General features: G+C 36.5%; 1 protein-coding gene across 10 annotated transcripts in view; it reads left to right on the top strand.

Moving 5' to 3' along the window:
* The window catches only part of SLC4A7 (solute carrier family 4 member 7), a 93,078-nt gene that overhangs the window by 39,837 nt on the left and 34,021 nt on the right, over positions 1-19,220 (top strand). For 3 of the 10 annotated variants that reach the window (XM_085051151.1, XM_085051148.1, XM_085051153.1), the window contains exons 3-6: positions 7,203-7,343; positions 9,578-9,713; positions 10,704-10,864; positions 13,131-13,280. In XM_085051151.1, coding sequence (XP_084907277.1) covers positions 7,203-7,343; positions 9,578-9,713; positions 10,704-10,864; positions 13,131-13,280 — 588 coding nt within the window. The other 7 variants (XM_085051149.1, XM_085051146.1, XM_085051150.1 and 4 more) reach the window with 4 other exon arrangements.

The raw sequence follows: 19,220 nt of genomic DNA, 5'->3' as shown, positions 1-19,220 counted from the left end.
TAAATAAAAAATCTTTGAGATGAGGGAGAAGAAATAGGAGACTACTTTATTCTGCAACCTATTACTTCTTGATGACTTTTCATAATATGTATGTTTTTCTAATCCCTTAAAAATCAGTTCCAAAAATTTACTGAACTTGTACCTTGTTGGGTGTTGGAATTATTTCTGAATGGATGATTTCTCTAATTACAGTTCACTAAAAGCTAGTGTTTTCACAACAGTTTAAGCTTTTAAAGTGTGGATTTACCTCTTTTTTTAAAATTTGCAAATAAGAAATAAAAAAATGAGAAAGTTTGACTTTTTCTCAAAAAGGGGTAACCCTTATATAAAGCAAGATTCCTTCTGTAATGTTTATCATATCTTAAAATATCAATAAATGCATTTGGCAAACCAGTGCATTTAAGCACTTGTCCCAAGAGAGGGGTGTGATCAAATTTGTAATGACAATGTATTTGTGAGCCATTGATGAAGTCAGAAAATTTTCTTTACAAAAGTTTCATATGAAATCCTTTACACGAACATTGTTATGAATGTGGAAGCCTTGTGTCTTTACCAGGGGGTTGGGAGCTGATGATCTTTAAGATCCCTTCCAGTCCAAACCATTTCGTGGTTTTTATGTTGAGTTTAGTGGATAAAGATCTAGTCTTGAATCTTAGTGGGACTTCCTCTTGAATTGTTTGTTTCTTGGTTTTCTCTCCTCCAACAGAAACAACTCTGAAATTATCTTGTGTGTGTATCCTTTTTCCTGAGCTCTGCTGTAGAGACAGACTGGAGCAAGGATCTTCAGCTCAGATAAAGTGTGGGGCCCAGCTCTGGTCTGGCTTGGCTGTGCAGTGCAGGGACAGCTCTCCCCCTGCCACGGGTACCAAGGGTTGGCTCCTTTCCCAAGCAGGGAAGATCGGTGCTGGCAGTGAGCCACAGGTGGAAGTCTGTGCCACAATCTCTGTGTGGCTCTGCCAGCCAGCACTAAGCTTTTCCAATTGCTGTTCCTACCTGCATGTCTGATGTAATTACTGGTAATGCCTTCTTGAATATTGTTGATTGTGTCAAATAGAAATCAGTGCATTTTTCTCTGTGACTGCCCTTACAAAATCATTTAGTTTTAAGTCAGAAAAAAAAATCACTTCTGTGTGTAATGAGAAATCTGGCATTTACTGCTTCTGTCAGTGTAAAATGCCAATTTTTGTCATGTAGTGAGAAAACACTCTTTGCGAACTGCTTTACCTATGCTGTGCATACTGTGGTTTGGGATTACGCTTCTCAGTTTTATCAGTTTGAGTATAAAGAGTGTATTCTCAGATATGCCTAATTGCTAGGAGCAGCAGGAGATTTCAGAACGCAGCCCGGGTGGTGCAATGGATTCTAAAATATGCTGTACTGTGGAGAACCTTTGGGTTGCAGTTATGGCATGTAGCTATCCCATGAAAGAACTTTCTTCTTTCTACAGGTTCAGTTAGAAAATTTTATCTCAAGTGTTTAATCCGGAGAGCAAAAGATAGCTTTTGTCAAATAGTTCCTTTAACAAGAAGAACCCTTGGTAATTAAAGGAGTTCACAGTAATCAGTTCATGCATGGAAGACCAAGGTTGTATTAAAATATTTTGTATTCCCTTTTGATACATTAATTCCTTAGAAAATAATTTGATTGTTTCTTGGGAACATGCATGAGAAGTTTATAAAATAAGTGAAAAATACTCTTTGCTTTGAAATATTTAGTTTCTTTCTTATGCCAGGAACTTCACTATCAATACTAATTTGTGCATTTAATTGCATCCTTCAGAAATAGGGCATTTTAATTAGAAAATTAGCATAGCAGAAGCATTTTTAGTGAACTAGTGACTGGAGTGATTTTTTTCATTATAAATAAACAAGGGTGTGTGGGTGTGTGTGTGTGGGGGGGTGTGGGGGTGTGTGTGTGTGTGTAAAAAGGCATTGTTCTTGTTCCTGAAGTTTTACCAGAACCAAGAATATTTGGAGAAGTCCTATAGGCTGTGAAGTCTTTTAGGGCAAGAAAAGAGACTTTTGTTCTCACTCTTTACTTCTTCCATCCACTTGCTTTTTCCCATTTGTGTGTTTCTACCTTCAGAGCAGTCTTGTGACAGAAAAGGACACAAGAAGTTGTGCTCGTAGATTGCATTAAGCTTATTTTTGTGCATACAAGTACTCTCTGTGATGTAAGGGAAATTAATACTAAGGAATGAGATGCTGTGTTCCAGATCTTTCCTACTAGGGTAATGCATTTGGAGATGTGCGTTAAGACATCAAACGTCCAGACTTCTTCCCCATTTTATGATCTTACGAAACAGATTAGGATCTCTCTTGCAGATACTCCAGTTTTTCCATAATGGAATGTTCCAATGCTACAAGAAGATAGATTATGATATTATTTAATTAAAGTCTTCTGTATCAAAGAAATTATCTACCTTCAGATTATTTCTTCAAGATTTTCAGATAAAACAGTAATTCTTGTCACAAAGTTTTAGCCTTCAGCAGTCTTGGGAGCTTATTGAGAAAGTGGAGTTACCCTGATGCATTGCAAAAGGGTGAGGGGCATCACACATAAGATGCTGTATTGAATGGTTGAATATTAGGACCTTGTTTTTTGCAGGTAGCATGTTGCTGTAGGTTGGTATAGGTTGCCTGTATAGGCTGTGTAGGATATATCCTTAAGAATACTAAAAGCTTGGATGGCTGTCATCCTAACTAAACTGATCAAAACCATGGCTTCAGCTTTGAAGTTGGCTGCACTTTGAGCAAGACTGGACCGGGTAACTCACCTCCAGATGGTCCTTACATCCATCAGTAGTGGTCTTAGTTAAAAGATTGTTCTTAGTTCAAATTTCTAAGTAACAGGATTTGAGAGAATCCTCATAGATATAAACTTGATTTCCTTTGCTTTTCCTTTTTGACATGGGGAAGAATGTCTTATTTCAGTGAAGCTTAAAAGGCACCTAGCCAAAGAAAAGAGAAGGTTCTGTGTGGAAATGTATTTAAAGCTTTGTGACATCAGGATATTTTTGGATACATGTTTTTGATCTCTCTCAGACTTCAGAAATCTTCTAATACCATTTTCATAGGTGCTCTGGGGAGAAATCAGGGAATGTGGAGCATTTTCTTTCCTGTAAAAGTTAGAGGATTTGACACAAACCGATTTTTGGAGTGAGACCAACCGTGTGATTGGAGATCAACCATGTGATGGAGACACATTGCGAGTTCCTAACATTTAAGTTTGTTTCATATCGATAAAGGCCTTAAGTAGTAAATACTCTCAGTGGATTTGAACAGCTAAGCTTGGATAAAGTCATGTTGGATTAAAATGTCCAATTATCTCTTGAGCTTTGTATTACTAAATTTAGTATTGGGCAGTCTACTAATTCTATTGATTATTGGTTTATAGTAATTCTGTAAGAAGCTTGGCTTGAAAGTGGTACTGTGCTACAGACATTTACGTGAATAAAGCTTTGAAGGTCACATAATGTAGCTTTTGAATTTCTAAAAACAATATTCAAGGGAAAGATTGTGTCCCTTTTAAAAGTAACACCTGATGCTAGAAACTTGGATCCCAGCCTTTGTAGAGTTAAATTTCTCTCAGTTGCTTCCACTGATACTATGACATTAATTTTATATTAATTGCCTTTCTTGCAGGTCTGTTTTTTTATTTTTTTCAGGTTTGGTTTTTTGGCCAGGCTGAAGGATATCATAAGTTGTTTCACCCAATTCATTGGGAATGAAGGAAAAAAAATGGCCATGTTTTTGTTTTGTTTTGCTTTTCCTTGTAAATCGTATTTATAAGTAAATCTTTATCTGTCCATCTGCAAACATTATTACTCCTATCTGAGTAATGAAACTTAAGGAAACACAGACCTACCCAGTGCAGCTGTCTTATTTTAGAAGCCTTCTCAGTGCTTTACTTTGTTGTGTTAGAATCAAAGTTAAGCTTGTTCAGTTTTTATTATCTAGTTTTGTCTCACCTTTGGAGTTGATTATGCCTGTAATATGTTTTTGAGTAATCATGGCAGTATATTCAACAGCAGTAGTATCAGATCTTCTAGGTAGTAGTTGAGATATCTTTATTTATGACTGTTTGTGATGCCAGAATGGAGGTCCCTTTTTCTATAGAATCAGTCAGGTGCACTGATAAGCTGCTGCTTGCAATAGGTACATTTTTCTTGGTTAGTTTATTGTACTGCCAGTCCTGCTGCTTGCTCTGAAAAAGGAAAGAAAATTCAGAGGCTCTTTGTCAATATCATGTTCTTTCTTGAAATTACTCTGGTAGGATTACATTGGATTGTGATTCACTTTACTTAATAAACAGTGAAGATCATCTTGCTCATTGACATTTCATATTAGTCCCAAAATAGTGCTGCAGGTGTAGCAGTCTGAACACTGTGCATATACAGAAGTGGCTTGGGGAATGTGGTCTTGGTTTACATTTGCCTGCAAGACCCTGCCTACATGAGGAAGTTGTCACACAGTAGTCACTTCTGGGCAGTGTGGGCTGAAGGGTAGGATAATCCATGGTTGGACTGGTCACCGTCTTCGTGAGACCCTCGTTTGTTCACGTAACAACAAAGTAGCACGTTTATTCACGTAGCAAGAAACTTCCTTTAAATTTTCCTTTTGGAGTTGAATAGCAATATTGAATGTTGTAGGTTGTGGGCTGATTAGGTTGAGTGCTAACTTGGCAGTGCCTTCCTGGTGTGCTTGAGGCAGCTTTCAGTCACCTGGACACAATTCTGTGGTTCTGTGGTAGTGATAGCTGAGAGGTCTGTGCATTTTGGGTGGCAAAGCAATGTGCTACGGACACAGATTGTTTAAAAACATCTTCTATTTTTTGCCTGTTTCAGCTTAGTTTTCTGTAGATTTTACCTGTACCTTTGCAACATACCTGCTCTCCTCCAAACTTCTCTACTGCAAAAACATATTCTGTTTTAGTGCATGGTCTTTGACTATGGAAGTAGTTGCACTATTACAAATGCCCGTCTTTCCAGTAGCAAGGTGTATTGTATCAGATGGAGATCCATGGAAAATCTGTGAGGGATTTTTGTCTCTAGTTTGTTGGAACAGCAAGAGACCAAAAAGTCTTCCAAAAGTGGAAGTCCTTATTTCTCAGGGAGTAAAATTCTGAACCGTTTCAAATTCCTGCAAGGTTCTTTTTTTTGTTTGTTTGTTTGTGGTTTTTTGGTTTGTTTGTTTTTTTTAGTGCAGGGATCAAAACACGTGCTTAAAACAGTCTTAGAATATTAAAACAAGCAATTATATAAAATGCTCTATTAAAGTATGCTAGAGTTTTTCTTAGGAAGAAATACTTCCTGCAAAAAATACAACACTTTGGCAACAAATAGAACTGTTCTAGGGTATATGTAAACTGTAGTTTGATACTTGCTAATTGAATATATAAAATAAAGCAGAAATCGTAACAGGCATAGTAGCAGCATTTGCAGTGAGTGGTGGCTCTCTCAGTTGCAGCTTTGAGTGGGGTGTGGTGAGTAATGCAGTTATTTTTGAACTGCATACTTTTGCTTTCCCTATGCATATGATTATTGTATCATGATAGCATCAACAACATGACCATTGTTAATGATGCTCCCTGATCATAGTATATACCAAGTGCAGTGATTTATGTTTTGGTGTCACATTGGCATTAATTTCTCTGGGAATTGCATTGTGCATAGCAGTCACAAAGGGCAGAGGTCAGGCTGCTGGGCAGGGGCTGGGTATTGTTGTTGGAAGGAGCTCACAAAAGACAACTCTCTCTCTATAAATAGGACTGATGAATGCTTGGAGAAATTAATCTCTTTTCCACTCTTACATGGAAACAAATGGCTTTTAATATGCTTAATTTCAGATTTGGTCATAGTGCCAGTCAGTCGACTCTAATTAAACTAGTGTTGGAATTGTGTCAAGAGTTGGCTCTTGTTATGTGAAAAGGAATCTTTGACCAAATTAATTAAATGTTGAACTTACTTGTGTTAGTAATGATTTTTGCTTGTATTTGTAGTCATGTAGCGCTGTAAAGCAGTATCTTTTAGGGCTTAGGGTTTCCTTTTTTTGGGAAATAAATTTGCCATCCAACCATTATTTATGTCTTTAATGCCCTGTAATCATCAGGAATTTTCAATATCTTTAATCTGGTGTATGTGTGCTGTTTATGTGCATCTGTGGGTACATTCACAACTCCTAGGGCTTGCCTGCATAATGTAAATTTGCTGAATTTGCATCTGTCTAAGAGCTGGAAGACCATTTCCTTTTCCTTTGGTTAACGTCGGTCCTCTGTAAAAACTCTTCAACACCATGAAACAGAGTATTAAGTGCTATAGTTAATTTGTCTCTTCCTGAGATTGTTTGCTTAAATAGGAATTGGAAAGGATATTGTATATGCTATCTCCATTACAGGAGATGTGGTAGTAATATGTTCGTAACAGTCAGTTGATTGATTTCTTTTGCTAAGCTGTTGATGCTAGTGTTGTCTCAATGTGAAAGGTTAAAAGAAAAACAAGATGTTGAAAGTGCATGTTTTAAAGAGCAGTGTGTATTAATTTGAGGATGTGCTCCTAAATTTATGAAAAGGTTCTAGAATAGGAAAAAAACTCCCACAACGTCTCTGTAAGTTATTTGAAGTGTTGACCTACATTTCAGCATACAAGTTTCTTTTATGTTTGTGATACTAAATTAATGGTGTAACTGAACATCAGTTTCATCTAGATGTGTTATGTGCTACTTGAGGAAATACTGGCAGCTCTTTCAAGAAGAGAAAACTAATTGCAAACTCTAAATGGAGGGTAATTTTTTCATGAAGTTAATAAGCTGAACCAGGACTTTATTTTGGCATTCTAACAACTGCCCTGATACGAATCCCTGCAAAAAAGGGGAGTATCATGTAATTTCTGTGCCTTGGATTTGTGTTTATCAAGTAGCTTCTTTCAGTGTTGCAAGTCAAGCTTGTACTTCTGTATTACTTGTTTCACAGCTGGATGCTTACACTGAATAAGAGTATGACCTAATTTATCAGTGAAATGAGTCTAGCATTAGTTTCTTGACACCCTGGAAGGACAGAAAGTAAATGGTCATGTTAGTTCACTAAAATTGATTTTGTCAAGTGCTTTTGGATTTCTCTTTCTTAAACCCCTTGTCTTTAGATACTAAATTTGGGCAGTAGGTCATTTTTTGTTTACTTGTGTCCTTTTAAACTTTCTTGAAAAGGCCACAGAGCTGTATATATTGGAGTTCACGTCCCGCTTGGAAAGTCAGGCCGTCGACGGCATAGACATCGTGGGCACAGGCACAGAAGAAAAAAAGAAAAAGAAACTGATAGAGAGGATGGCCGAGAATCTCCATCATATGGTAAGAAATTTGTTGTGCATGTTCTTTGTGTCTCCTGAAGACAAACTTGTAGTAGCTACTCTGTGCTTTAACTGTTGTTTGTTTTGTGCTATTTCTTTTATTCTCACTATAGTTAATGTCTTTCTGTGTACAATCAGACAAGGATTTTGTGGTTGTGTTTTATCTACGTCAGAAGCTGTTGGACTTGGTCCAGCTGTCTGCATGAATGTTCAGCAGCCTGCACTGAATAGGTTAGACTAGAGCTTTGTAATGCTCTCCTGTAGCATGAAAATCTGTGTTATTTAAATTAGACACCTTTTTTCAGATTGTGTAGTCGTGTATGCTTCTTCCTCTGATTTTTGAAAGTAAGCATGTAGCTGTGAAAAGCAGCATTTGCCATGGTAATTTGATCAATGATCTTATTTTATTTAAATATTTACTTCAGCCTTCTTGCTGTCTGCTAGTAAAGGAATTGTACTGCCTCCTAAGTCTCTGGTTTGGATCACTAACTACCCAGCCCTCTCCCCCCCCCCGCCCTGCCTTTTATCCTCAAGAGGTAACAGTTTTGTCATATCATTCTCTGAAATGAAATCATTTGGCGGTACTCCTAGCAGATTTTCTTCAAGACCCTACGTCCACTTGTATTCTTAGACTTCCATGAATGGGCAAATTATGGTGCAATGTTTGAATTTAAGTGTGGACACCATGCTGTTCACTATTATCTTTCTATAACTAGCACAATGTTCTACATGTGGCCAGTACCTGAAAAAAAGGATTTTTCAAATGGAAATGTTTTGACAAATCTCCTTTTACCATTCTTCTACAATTCTTGGTTTCAACCGTCTTCTAGGCTTCCCCTCCCAAATACAAATGATTGTAACTGACATTATGTTTGTAGAGTCTTGATGTACAGTTTTTTAAGAAATAAGTGATACTAAGTTGATAGAAATTCACTTCCCTCTTCTGTATACTGGATACGCAGGGTTTGGTATGATTGTGGGGGATATGTTGGTTTTGGAATGGAAACAATCTGTATAGATCCTAACTGGTAATGAATGTTGTTTGCATTCAAGAACACATTTCAGAATTATGCTACTTGATGATGATATATACCAGAACAACAATGCAAAAGCAAAATTCAGTTTGGAATGAACCATGTTAGTAATTTGGTTTTTAGGCTTAAATCTAAATGGCCATCTTCGTTCTACAGTAGAAGTATATAGTTGTATATATATCATATACATGTTCATATCTAACAGCTGTGAGAGTTATGTTTCAGTGAACAAAGAAAAATCTTTAAAATTTGAGAAAATTAAAAAGAAAATTAAAATTGAAACTTACATGGACTTTCTGTCTCTAACCTTCCTGGAGATAACATTGCCATTAATACATTATTGAACTCTTGTAATATGAAAATTTGCTAGAGTTGAAACAAAATCTTAGTGTAAGTATTAAAAGTCTCTCTTAAATCATGTGTTTTCTGTTGGTGTTGATTTTTTTAAGTTTTGCTTATAGCAGTTGAGATCCAGTATTTACTTGATTGATAAGGATAGTTTAATTTTCTAGCAAGTTATTATTGAGCCTGTTTCACTAAGCATTATATTATGAGAAGTTAAAATATTTTCTGGACACTGCAGCTGCATAGTTTTCTACTTTCGTACGCTAACTTATACATAGTGCTCCAACCATGCAGTGAAAAGATTTTATCTTACATAAGTAGCAACAGACCACAGAAAAATCTGCTGCTCTGACAGTGAGTGCCTGGGTACTCACTGATGACTGTCTCGAAGCATTGCCTGGGCAACTGATCTGTAAGTAAGGCTGTTGGTTTCCCTCAGCCTGTTTTGTTTTCACTTTTTCCTTTAGTGTCTTGTGTTGTGATGGTATTACTAATTTGTTCTGAAAGTGAAAAGGTTTCTAGAGTTTTGATTTATTTATTTATATTTTTAAACCAGATTTGCTGTTCATGTTCATTTTCATATTGGCAATCTATGGAAGAGCCAAAAATGGTTTATTAACTTCCATAAACATGAATTTCCAGATGTTTTGTATTCAGAAATAGTGCAAAATTTTCAGAGAACCTTTTTTTAAAGAAATGATAATGTTTCTTTTGTTCCTCTTCCCTCTTATAGAGGATGTTGTCCTGCATATTTCTAGCTGAGGGCAGGAGATTTTACTGTTAGGTAATAACAGTAAAATCTTGTGTAATAGAAGTGTAAATTCTTCTAATTGTGCAGTTTCTTCTTTTCCTCAAGACACACCATCCCAACGAGTGCAGTTTATCTTGGGTACTGAAGATGATGATGAACACATTCCTCATGATCTCTTCACTGAAATGGATGAACTTTGCTTCAGGGATGGAGAAGAATATGAATGGAGAGAAACTGCTCGGTATGTTTGGAGTAGATTGTTTCAAGGTATATCTTATAGTAATTTTATTTCAAAGAACTGCAAGCCAGGTTTGGGTTAGAATCTTCACTATCTATAGGAGTTGTGTGCTTAATTCACGCTCAGCAACCCAAAACTTCAGTTCTTTTTGTCCAACTCTGAAAGAATCAATATGGTTTCTTGAGAGACCCTCAGTCTGTCTGGTGGTGTGTTCACTTTCCTAAAACTGATCATACTAAATATTGTGAAAGGTAGGAGTATGCTGAGTTATAAATACGGGTGTTTGTCCATAGAGTGTGGTATTGGCAGTCTCAGAAATCTCTTTGATATATTACTGCCATTATATTAGTATAATCTTTTTCTCAAGCGTAAAGAAAATCGGGTATTATGTTTTTCTTTGGTAGTATTTGATTAGTTTTTGGCAAATTGCATGCCTGAACGCTACAGGATGCCATGGTGGTTTTTGAACCTTACTTGTTTAGTTGCTTTCTAGTTGAATTCTTCTGCATTCAGTATTTCCAACTACCTCATTGCATGTTAGCTTTTGTATAAATTCAGTTTGCATAATGCCTGTGAGTCAGAATCAAGATCAGTTTATAGTTTCACATATTAATATTGCCTAGTTCTTAAATGCCTGACCTAGTGCCCTTAGGAGACCTGAACAATATATATGGTATGTTTCAGACAGGTTTCTAATCCTGAAATACTGATGAAATCAAGGTGCAAATCGGGTAACAAAGGATATTCTTCACAACATGTGAATAGACAGGTATTGCTCAAGCCAAGAGAAAAACAAAACTGTTAGATGCTAAAACAGTAGAGTGTGGTTATTAGGGCCTGATAAAAATGTCAATCAGTTGGGCTGTCAAGAAAATTAAAGCTGGTATGATTTCCCGTTCTGTATCATGCTTGAAGCCACATGGAAGAGTGGGATTGCTTGCCAAATTTTCCTTCCAGGAGGAATATAAATACATGTATGTGAATGCCTTTCAGGTGGCTGAAGTTTGAAGAGGATGTGGAAGATGGCGGCGATCGGTGGAGCAAGCCTTACGTAGCAACTCTGTCTCTGCACAGTCTCTTTGAACTGCGGAGCTGTATTCTCAATGGGACGGTCATGTTGGACATGAGAGCAAACACACTTGATGAGATAGCAGGTTGCAGCAAACATTTTTAAAAATACTTTATTCCTAGATTTTAATCTATAACTTGAGGTGTTTTTGGTGTTGTCTTAATGTTCTTGGAAATACTGTGTTGAAGAAACAGGTATGTGCATGCTTGCTGCACTTTTCTTGATCTGATTGTGAGGAGCTGATCATATAACCTTCACTTACGAAAAGCTACACTGGAGGAGTAGGAGCTCCTTAGTATGTATTTTAGAATGAGGCCCAGAACTTGCTTTTATGTTCTAATCCCTTAATGTGTTCTTTGTCTTTGTTTCTACAGATGAATTGTAAATATCTGCCAGAACATTTTAGGAGTTATTTGTGCACTTTAGTACCATAATTATTAATCATATTTTGGCTGATGTTAACTTGATGCCATTAGTGCAGTTGGTTGTTGCACATCTGGTATTTTTTTCACCTTTGTATGAGGTGAGCAGAAATAAATTTTGTACATGTTGTTTGACCTACTGTGTTGAGTGTCCTCACTAATCACATGGTCATTTTGGATAATATACAGGCAGCTTTGAAGATTTTCATATATATATGAATATATATATGTATATATATATATATGATTATATATATATGTATATATATTTCATATATACACACATGCACATATATATACATTATATATGTCTGCTTGGTCTGAATGCCTTTAAAGTAGTTCTATATGATTTTCCTGGTATCTCTTGCTGCAGGTACCACACAGTGGAATACCTTCTCAGGAATCTTATTAGACTTAGGGTTAACCAACATGTCAAGGTTTAGACCAACACCAAGGTGTTTTGGCCTTAAAAACTTCGGCAGTGCTTGAAATGTCTTCTTGTTTTGAAATCCTTGAAATTCACTCAGGAAATTGGTATTCCCTTCCTATTTTCCTGACTTACTGAGCAAGAGTGTTCAATACATGGTTTGTAAATGTAATGTTTTAGTTTATAATTTTATTTTTAGCAATTGAATTTAGCAATAATCCTAGTACGTAAGGAAAGTAATTGCTTAATTCTGTGTAACCAGCACTCTTAGTAGTAGGTATTTCAGTTGGAGCTAGGATGCCTTAAGAGATTGTGTGAATTTGTTTCAAGTGAATTTTAGGTAACGTTGTGAAGCATGTGGGTTAGCAGTGCTTGGTATACAAATGTGTTGTCTTGTCTCCATAAGCCAGGAATACACAGTAGGTGTTACTGTTTCTTTCTCATAATAGGAGGGAGAGAGTGGCAGATTTCCTTTGGAGAACCTGTAACAAGAGGCTCCAAAGGAAACCTGTGCTCTCAGAAAGAAGCTGCTATGTACAGACAGAAACTTTGCTATATGTTGTTGTGTTAGTAAGGACAGAGCCCTATCCTGAACCCTAATATTTTTCATTGTGCAAATTTCTCTGCAATTTCAGTTGAACAGTGCAGTTAAGTTCTTGATGCATTACTTAAAACTGGCAAAATATATTTAAAAATTTGTCACATAGGTTTGTGTTGCTTTGTGCAGGTTGGGTTTTTTTAATGAATTTATTTCATTTTTTATTGTTAAAAAAAGGACCTCTAAGAAACCACAGTAGATACTTTCCCTGATATGTAGGCTTCCTTTCCTGATGTGTGCATACAGCTGAGATGCCCCTTTGAAATTTGGTGTTGTTTGACAGATGAGTAGTTAGTTTTAGACTATATACTGTGAATTTTGTTTTATACTTCCTCTTCTAATGAATCACATGAAGCTTGGTAGAGAGTCTCAGGAACTGAGGACATCTGAAGATGACAGGAGTTGTGTAATTCATCTCATTCTGTAGGAACTTTCATTTTCTTATAGTTGTATATACTTTTAAAAGTAGGGAACACCAGATTAAGCCTGTCAAGTCTGTTCTCCATTGTGTTTGTCTTTGTGTACTCTACTCCTAGTGTAGGTTTGTTGAATACAATAAATACTTCTTTTGAATGTGGGTTTCCATTGAAAGTTGAAGTAAATGACAATAAATTATAAGATACTAAGTAATTTATTTCTTGAAATGATGCTACTAATAAATACTCTCTATTGGATCTGCATGTTGTGCTTTCCTTATTCTCAAATTTGCTTGCTTGTATAGTGACATTTTGGAAAATTTCCTGTGGATTCTTGAGGATGGTTTTGCTAAAGAAAATACTTTACTTTTAAATATATGTATGTATTTTTAAATTATTATTTGATGCAACTACAGTGCTTGAGTGTGGTGAGATTTGATAGCTACCTGTATAATTTTCTTCTTTGTTCTTTTGTTGTTATCATGTAGATATGGTTTTGGACAGCATGATTGCCTCTGGCCAGCTGGATGAATCCATACGAGAGAATGTGAGAGAGGCTCTTCTAAAGAGGCACCATCATCAGAATGAGAAAAAATTCAGCAGTCGGATTCCTCTGGTTCGGTCCTTCGCAGATATAGGCAAGAAACATTCTGACCCTCACTTGCTAGAACGAAATGGTGAGATAAGTTGTAGCATCCAGTTCATACTAACCTGGTAAATGCTGTTCTCACTTGGAGAGGAAGGAAAGGTCAGCTGGTAATAGCAGATAAGTGTTTCTTGGTGAGCAAATAACTAACAATAAGAGTGTGTATGATGAGTAGTTGTGGATGATAGTTTTTAATTTACTCAAGTATTCTACTCCTGCCTGTATACCATAGCATGCATTATTATTTTGAAGTATAGTAATAGAGCTAGATTGGTCCTAATGTTTTTTTAGTATCTGCTTAAACAAACATGCAATGTTTGAGGAATTTCAGCATCGTGGCATTACTTTATATGTGTGTCAGATGGATCCTACTTGCTTACACAGTCTTTGCACAAGAGATTTGGTGATCATGTCATGAGTTCAGTAGTCCTGACAATTACTGTGTTTTAACTCAGTGTTATGTTCATTTGACAAGAAGAAATTCACTATGCCAATGGTGAAGATACTACTGTTGGCTAGGACACTGTTTTTATCTTGTTTTGTAGAGAAGGGCCTAATGGGAACAGAAGTCCCAAACCCAAGAAAGGTATTAATAATTTTCTTAGAAGCTACCCCATATCTTTTTTGAACCAGTTCCTGAAAATTTACTATAGACATCCAGTCCCAAATCCCAAATAGCACTATGTACTACAGAGCAGTTTACTTGTATTCTTGTGTTTTTATGGGGCTTCTATTTCATCTCTGCTCTTGGTTTTCTTTTGCCTTGCATTAAGTAAGACACATAGAATTTCAAATGAAATTTTTTAGTCTGGTGAAAACTTAATTCTGATTTCATGAATCAGTCCTTGAAGTGAACTTCCTTTTCTGTCTTGAAAAATGCCTCATGGCTTAGAATATGTTTCACTTAGCTAAGTGCTTCTTAGGAGCTACATATGTTGGAGTATTCTTCAGTGAATGCCTGAGTTTGCTGATATTTTTTGTTAGCCAGTGGATATATGATGTATGCTTAAATATTTCTCTGGTAGTTTCAGAATTATTTTTTCAAGAATGAAAATGCAGCTAATTTATCTGAGAGCTTAATGTCTTCTGTAGCTCCTGACTTCCATGTTTTGTTCAGCAAAGATTAAAATTTCACACACAGACTTGCTTTTGCCCATTCTTGAAAACCTGTATACCCAAGGATAATTCTGGGAAATTTGTGTTTGAGATCTCTTTCTTGTCAGTTACCTTTCACGTATAATTTCCACTTTTCAGGGCATTTTATTCTTAATACTCTTTCTACAAGAGATTATGGGATATATGCTGAAATAGGAAACCAGTATAATATTATGAACTCATTGTCAGCATATACTGATTCACTTTTCTCTTTATAATTTTACAGTAACCTTCTAATAAACTGGTAAAGCAATCATGCCTAAGTACATATTAGTTCTTAGGCTCCTTGGCGGGATGTGTGTGTGTTAGGTTATCTCATCTCTCATGATTTATCACAGGTATACTGATGGAAGTCTAGTTATTACTGTAGTGATTAATGTAGGCAAAATAAACCAAGTCTGCTCTGTTGGTCCTATTTTCTGTTTTCATGTTTTAATAGTTGAGTTTTGAGGCTTTTGTTCTTAAATCAGGTTTGTATTTGTAGGATCAAGTCTTGTTTTGGGGGAGGGGAATGTATGTGACCTTTACCTAAGCATGCTTTCTGTACCTCCTTGTTAATTATTCTGGGCTTGTTGACCTTACTGGTCTCTGCAGTGCTTGGTATAAATATGAAAGTAAATGTGTCTAGTTTGCTGTTTCCTCGCTTGATGGCATGGTACATGAAACTGGCATGTTTTGGATTTCAGGGATTGTAGGAGAAGTCATCAGTAATGTTTTCAAGGAGACTGGCCATCCCAGGAAAAATGTTTGTGGCAAATGGGAGAAATGGTACCACTAAACCTTTCAATGGAAGCACTAACATGAGTATAAACAGTCTCTCTTTCTGCTTAAGGAAAAACTGAAATCCGTTGCAAACTCCAGTCTGAGGGAACTATCACAAGACTGTTATCTTCATATGAAATTAGTGGGACGTGGAAACTAGAGCAAGAAAAGTAACAAGGGATTTTTCAGAAATGTTCGATTTTAGGCATATGGGGCTACTAGTAAGTCATAGCAAGAGGATATGGAGAAGGGACTGTGTATCTCATTTTTGTGCCCTCTTTCAAAAATATATGTTAGTCTACAGCTGCCTGGGAAAATTCTTAGTAAAACAAGACTTTTTTTGGAAGACAGTTGCATTTAACACATTTGGCTATGTTTGGTCATGATCACTTTTTAAAAACTAACAATTCTTTGTCTGTAATGGATGGAGTTAACTGAAGTCTTGTAATGTTTTGGTCGGTAATGATTTTTTAGTTCATTTTTTGGATGGATTAACAGTAGTTGCTGTGCAGTTTGGAATAAGAAATCCTAGAAAAATTTAAGAGTCAGTTGCAAGAGATAAATTTTTTTTAATTAACAGGTCTTACTCTGACTTAAGATAATATCTTCTCCCTCAGATCTTTAGCATAATAATTAGTACTCCTCAGTAATTTCTGACTTTTCTAATGTCTGAAATCAGATTTGCTCTTATCTTTCTTGCATGAGTATGACACTTTGTCCCGTAAAGCTTGCAATTTACTATGTTAATGCATATTTGTATCTGTGTGGGTGTGTTTTGTTTTGTTTTAATTTAATTTATCCCTTTTGTAAGCCTCATGGTGTTCCATTTGTTTTACCTCAGGGGAAGGCCTTTCAGCCTCCCGCCACTCTTTGCGAACAGGTCTCTCTGCCTCCAATCTTTCCCTGAGAGGAGACAGCCGTTTGTCAGTTCTTCTCAGTTACCTTCTTCCTTCTTCAAGAGCTGGGACCCCGGCAGCCTCAAGGTGTACAACCCCCGTAACTACCCCTCAAAACACACCACCCTCCAGCCCTACCTGCAGTCTCCCGCCAACAGCGAGTGCCCAGCCAAGTCCACTTCAGGGCAAAGAATTGCTGGTGTCACCTGCCAGTGATGCTATTCCTTCAGTAATAATCCACCCACCTGAGGAGGACTTAGAAGTGCAGGAAAGCCAGGAAAAGAAGACAGAGGAAAATATTGGCAAAACACCAGGCAACTATTGAAGTTTAAGCTGTCCATGTGTGATGCTCTCTGCATCTGGATCACTTGCATTGCAATGTTTTTGGCACATAACTTGGGCACAAAGAAATATGATAACTATTACCTCTGCCTGCATGTTTATTTCTTCTCAGTTGTGACTGTCTTGTTTGGCATTTTTAACTTTTTAGCTTTTAACTAAAGCAAGCAAAAAATTCTTTAACATTAATTTGTGTAATTAAAAAGGAATATGGTTTTAAAATCTAATGTATAAGCAAAATGTCAAAAATGGTGGCCTTTTCCTTTCACTCACCTACAGTCCATAGCAGGTTTTGCTTTGGTTTTTTCAGTGGTTGAGTTAATGTTTTAAAACAGTGTTTGATATCCTAAGAGAGGTACCACTGAAAACATAGTAAAGTACTAGAGCTGAATATGAAAAGAATTAGGAAGGACACAATTATCAGTGGCATTCATAGTTTAGTTATATTATGAAGTCTTCAAGTAGGGTTTTTTTTTGGTTTTGTGCTTTTGAAAACCATTGCTATTAAAACCGGTAGTAGTCAACTGATGAAATTGTCAGGTTCAGTTACCTGCAACTGTTTCCAGGTGGTTCTCTGTTAGTGCACTGCTTCAGCATCAGACACTCCTTTAGTATTTTGTTGTGTTTGGTATGCAAAATGGGAGACAATAGTTAGTCAGAACTCAGCAATTTATTATTTTGTTATCTGCAAAGCTGTTCTTCTTTATATGTAAAAAGGTATGTAGATATATATAAAAGTTGAAAGAAACTGTAAGAACTTTTCCATCCTTTCTTGAAATGTTTTTAGTAAAACATTAGTAAAAGTAAAAACTTCAATAAAAGTTTCATAACTCATGCATTCTGCATACATACTGTTATAATTGGTTTACTTTAGCAAAATTATCACCGAATTTGAACCTTCAGAATTCTTGGCAGATTGTGTTTTTAAGGGGGGGATCATCTTTCTTTTCAGCCTTCAGGCTCTTCCTTCCCTTCCTAGAAATTTTTCTTGCCAAAGTCTAGCTTGTAGGTTTGTCTGCTTTAGGCCTGTGTGTGTTTGGAGTGGGGAGGGTGATTTCACTCAGTTCTTCCATCAGTTGAAGCTTTTCTTGGTTTTCCTAACTTGTTTAAGAAATAAGAGGACACTGTTATATATAGCAGTGAAAATATGCTGCTAGAGAAGAGGCTGTGGTTATCTGCCTTTTCACATTGGCAGCCAAGTCACTGAAAAGGAAAGACCAAACTGTGTCATAGTTTCTTGTCTTCAGTTGAAATGTAGAGGCCTTGTCATTACTTAAGTTCAGAAAAGCAAATAAAAATCTTTTTCTGACTTCCTCATGGGAAATTAAGACAGTTCACATGACGATAATTCTCTTGCAGGTCATCTTCCCAAGGTGCTTAGAAATCAGAAGTAAAATAACAGTTCTAATTGTTGTTCCAGTTCTCATTTCTCTGATGGGAAGACAGCAAGATCTTTAGAATCCAGGAGAAGGCAAATAAATGAAGCTCAAGTACGCGATGCCATTGTTATCACTAGTCAAGTTTTCTACTAGAATCTCCAAGTCATGTTCAAATCACTTTTGTTCCTCATGGGGATGTTTCTAATAAAGGAAAAGTCTGAAAAGTATGATTTCACGGTTAATCCGTGAGTAAAAGTCTTTCCAGAGAATGATAAACACCAACAATGATGGAAGATATTTTGTTTTCTGGGGTTTTCCCCCCCTTTTTTAATTCAAGAAATCATCTGACCACAGAAAGACATGTTTTTTTCCTTAGAGATGCTTCTGAAGACATTCTCAGACTATGACTTCAGGGCTGCAACTAGACCAATCTCTGCCTTGGGAGACAAGAGTCAGAAGGAAACCCTGACCAGGAACTCATCTTCCTGGTATTAATTAAAAACACCCAAACATATTCTTGGTCCATTCTACTATAGTTTATGGTCTGTATCACCTCTGTAGTAGTTCAGAATATTGCAATCTGGATATAATCTACATCTGTATGATTGAGTTGACTTTGCCTACTGTGGGCATTAGGAACTGTGTTAATTTTCTAGTAGGTGGCTTTCTTGTGTTGGGCTTGTGTTATTCAGACTTTTATTTTTTAGTTGTCATAAATAGCTGGAAGGTTACTGAACTTAATGTGAGTTACTCTAAAAGGAGGGGAAAGAGACACACCTTTGGTCTACCACTTAGTTGTAATCAGCCAGTCATCAGTTCATAGCAAGTCAGCCAGACAAAGGCTTCTCTTAATAATGTTTTTCAATTTTGTCATCAGTTGAAGAGCAGTGTTTGTTTTCCCATCTTTGAACTGTTGAATAATGAATTCCATAAGCAGGGCTAGGAAGTGAGCTGTGTTACAGCTAAAAATGAACACTGTTAATTCACCAGCTTCACTGAGCTTTCATAATGTCTGTGAGCAACAGCAAAGCAGCCTGTTTTAAAGGTTTTTTGGTCCACTGATAAATGTACTTCAAAGCTGAGCAAAATAACATTCGCAATAGTTTTCCTCTTACAGGAATTGCTTACTGAAAATAGTAATTCTGAGAGGTTTGCATATTTGCTCTCTAGTAGTAACTTGAACATTTTTTTCACATTAGAGCTGCAATGAGTTTCTCTGTCTCACAATCTGAAAAGTACTACTAGGTAGTTGTCCTTGAGTTTGCATCTGCTGAACTGGAGAAGAGAAGGATATAAGTTGTTTTGTTAATGTGAGATTGGAATAGAAGTGTTTCACTATTAAAGAAGATAATTTTTATTATTCAGAGTTTCCCTGCAAATACTAGATTGATGGATAAGCAT

This window comes from Lichenostomus cassidix, chromosome 2 (assembly GCF_008360975.1).
Source record: "Lichenostomus cassidix isolate B80296 chromosome 2, HeHo_3.0, whole genome shotgun sequence".
Classification (NCBI taxonomy): domain Eukaryota; kingdom Metazoa; phylum Chordata; class Aves; order Passeriformes; family Meliphagidae; genus Lichenostomus; species Lichenostomus cassidix.
This window is presented reverse-complemented; position numbering and strand designations above follow the sequence as displayed.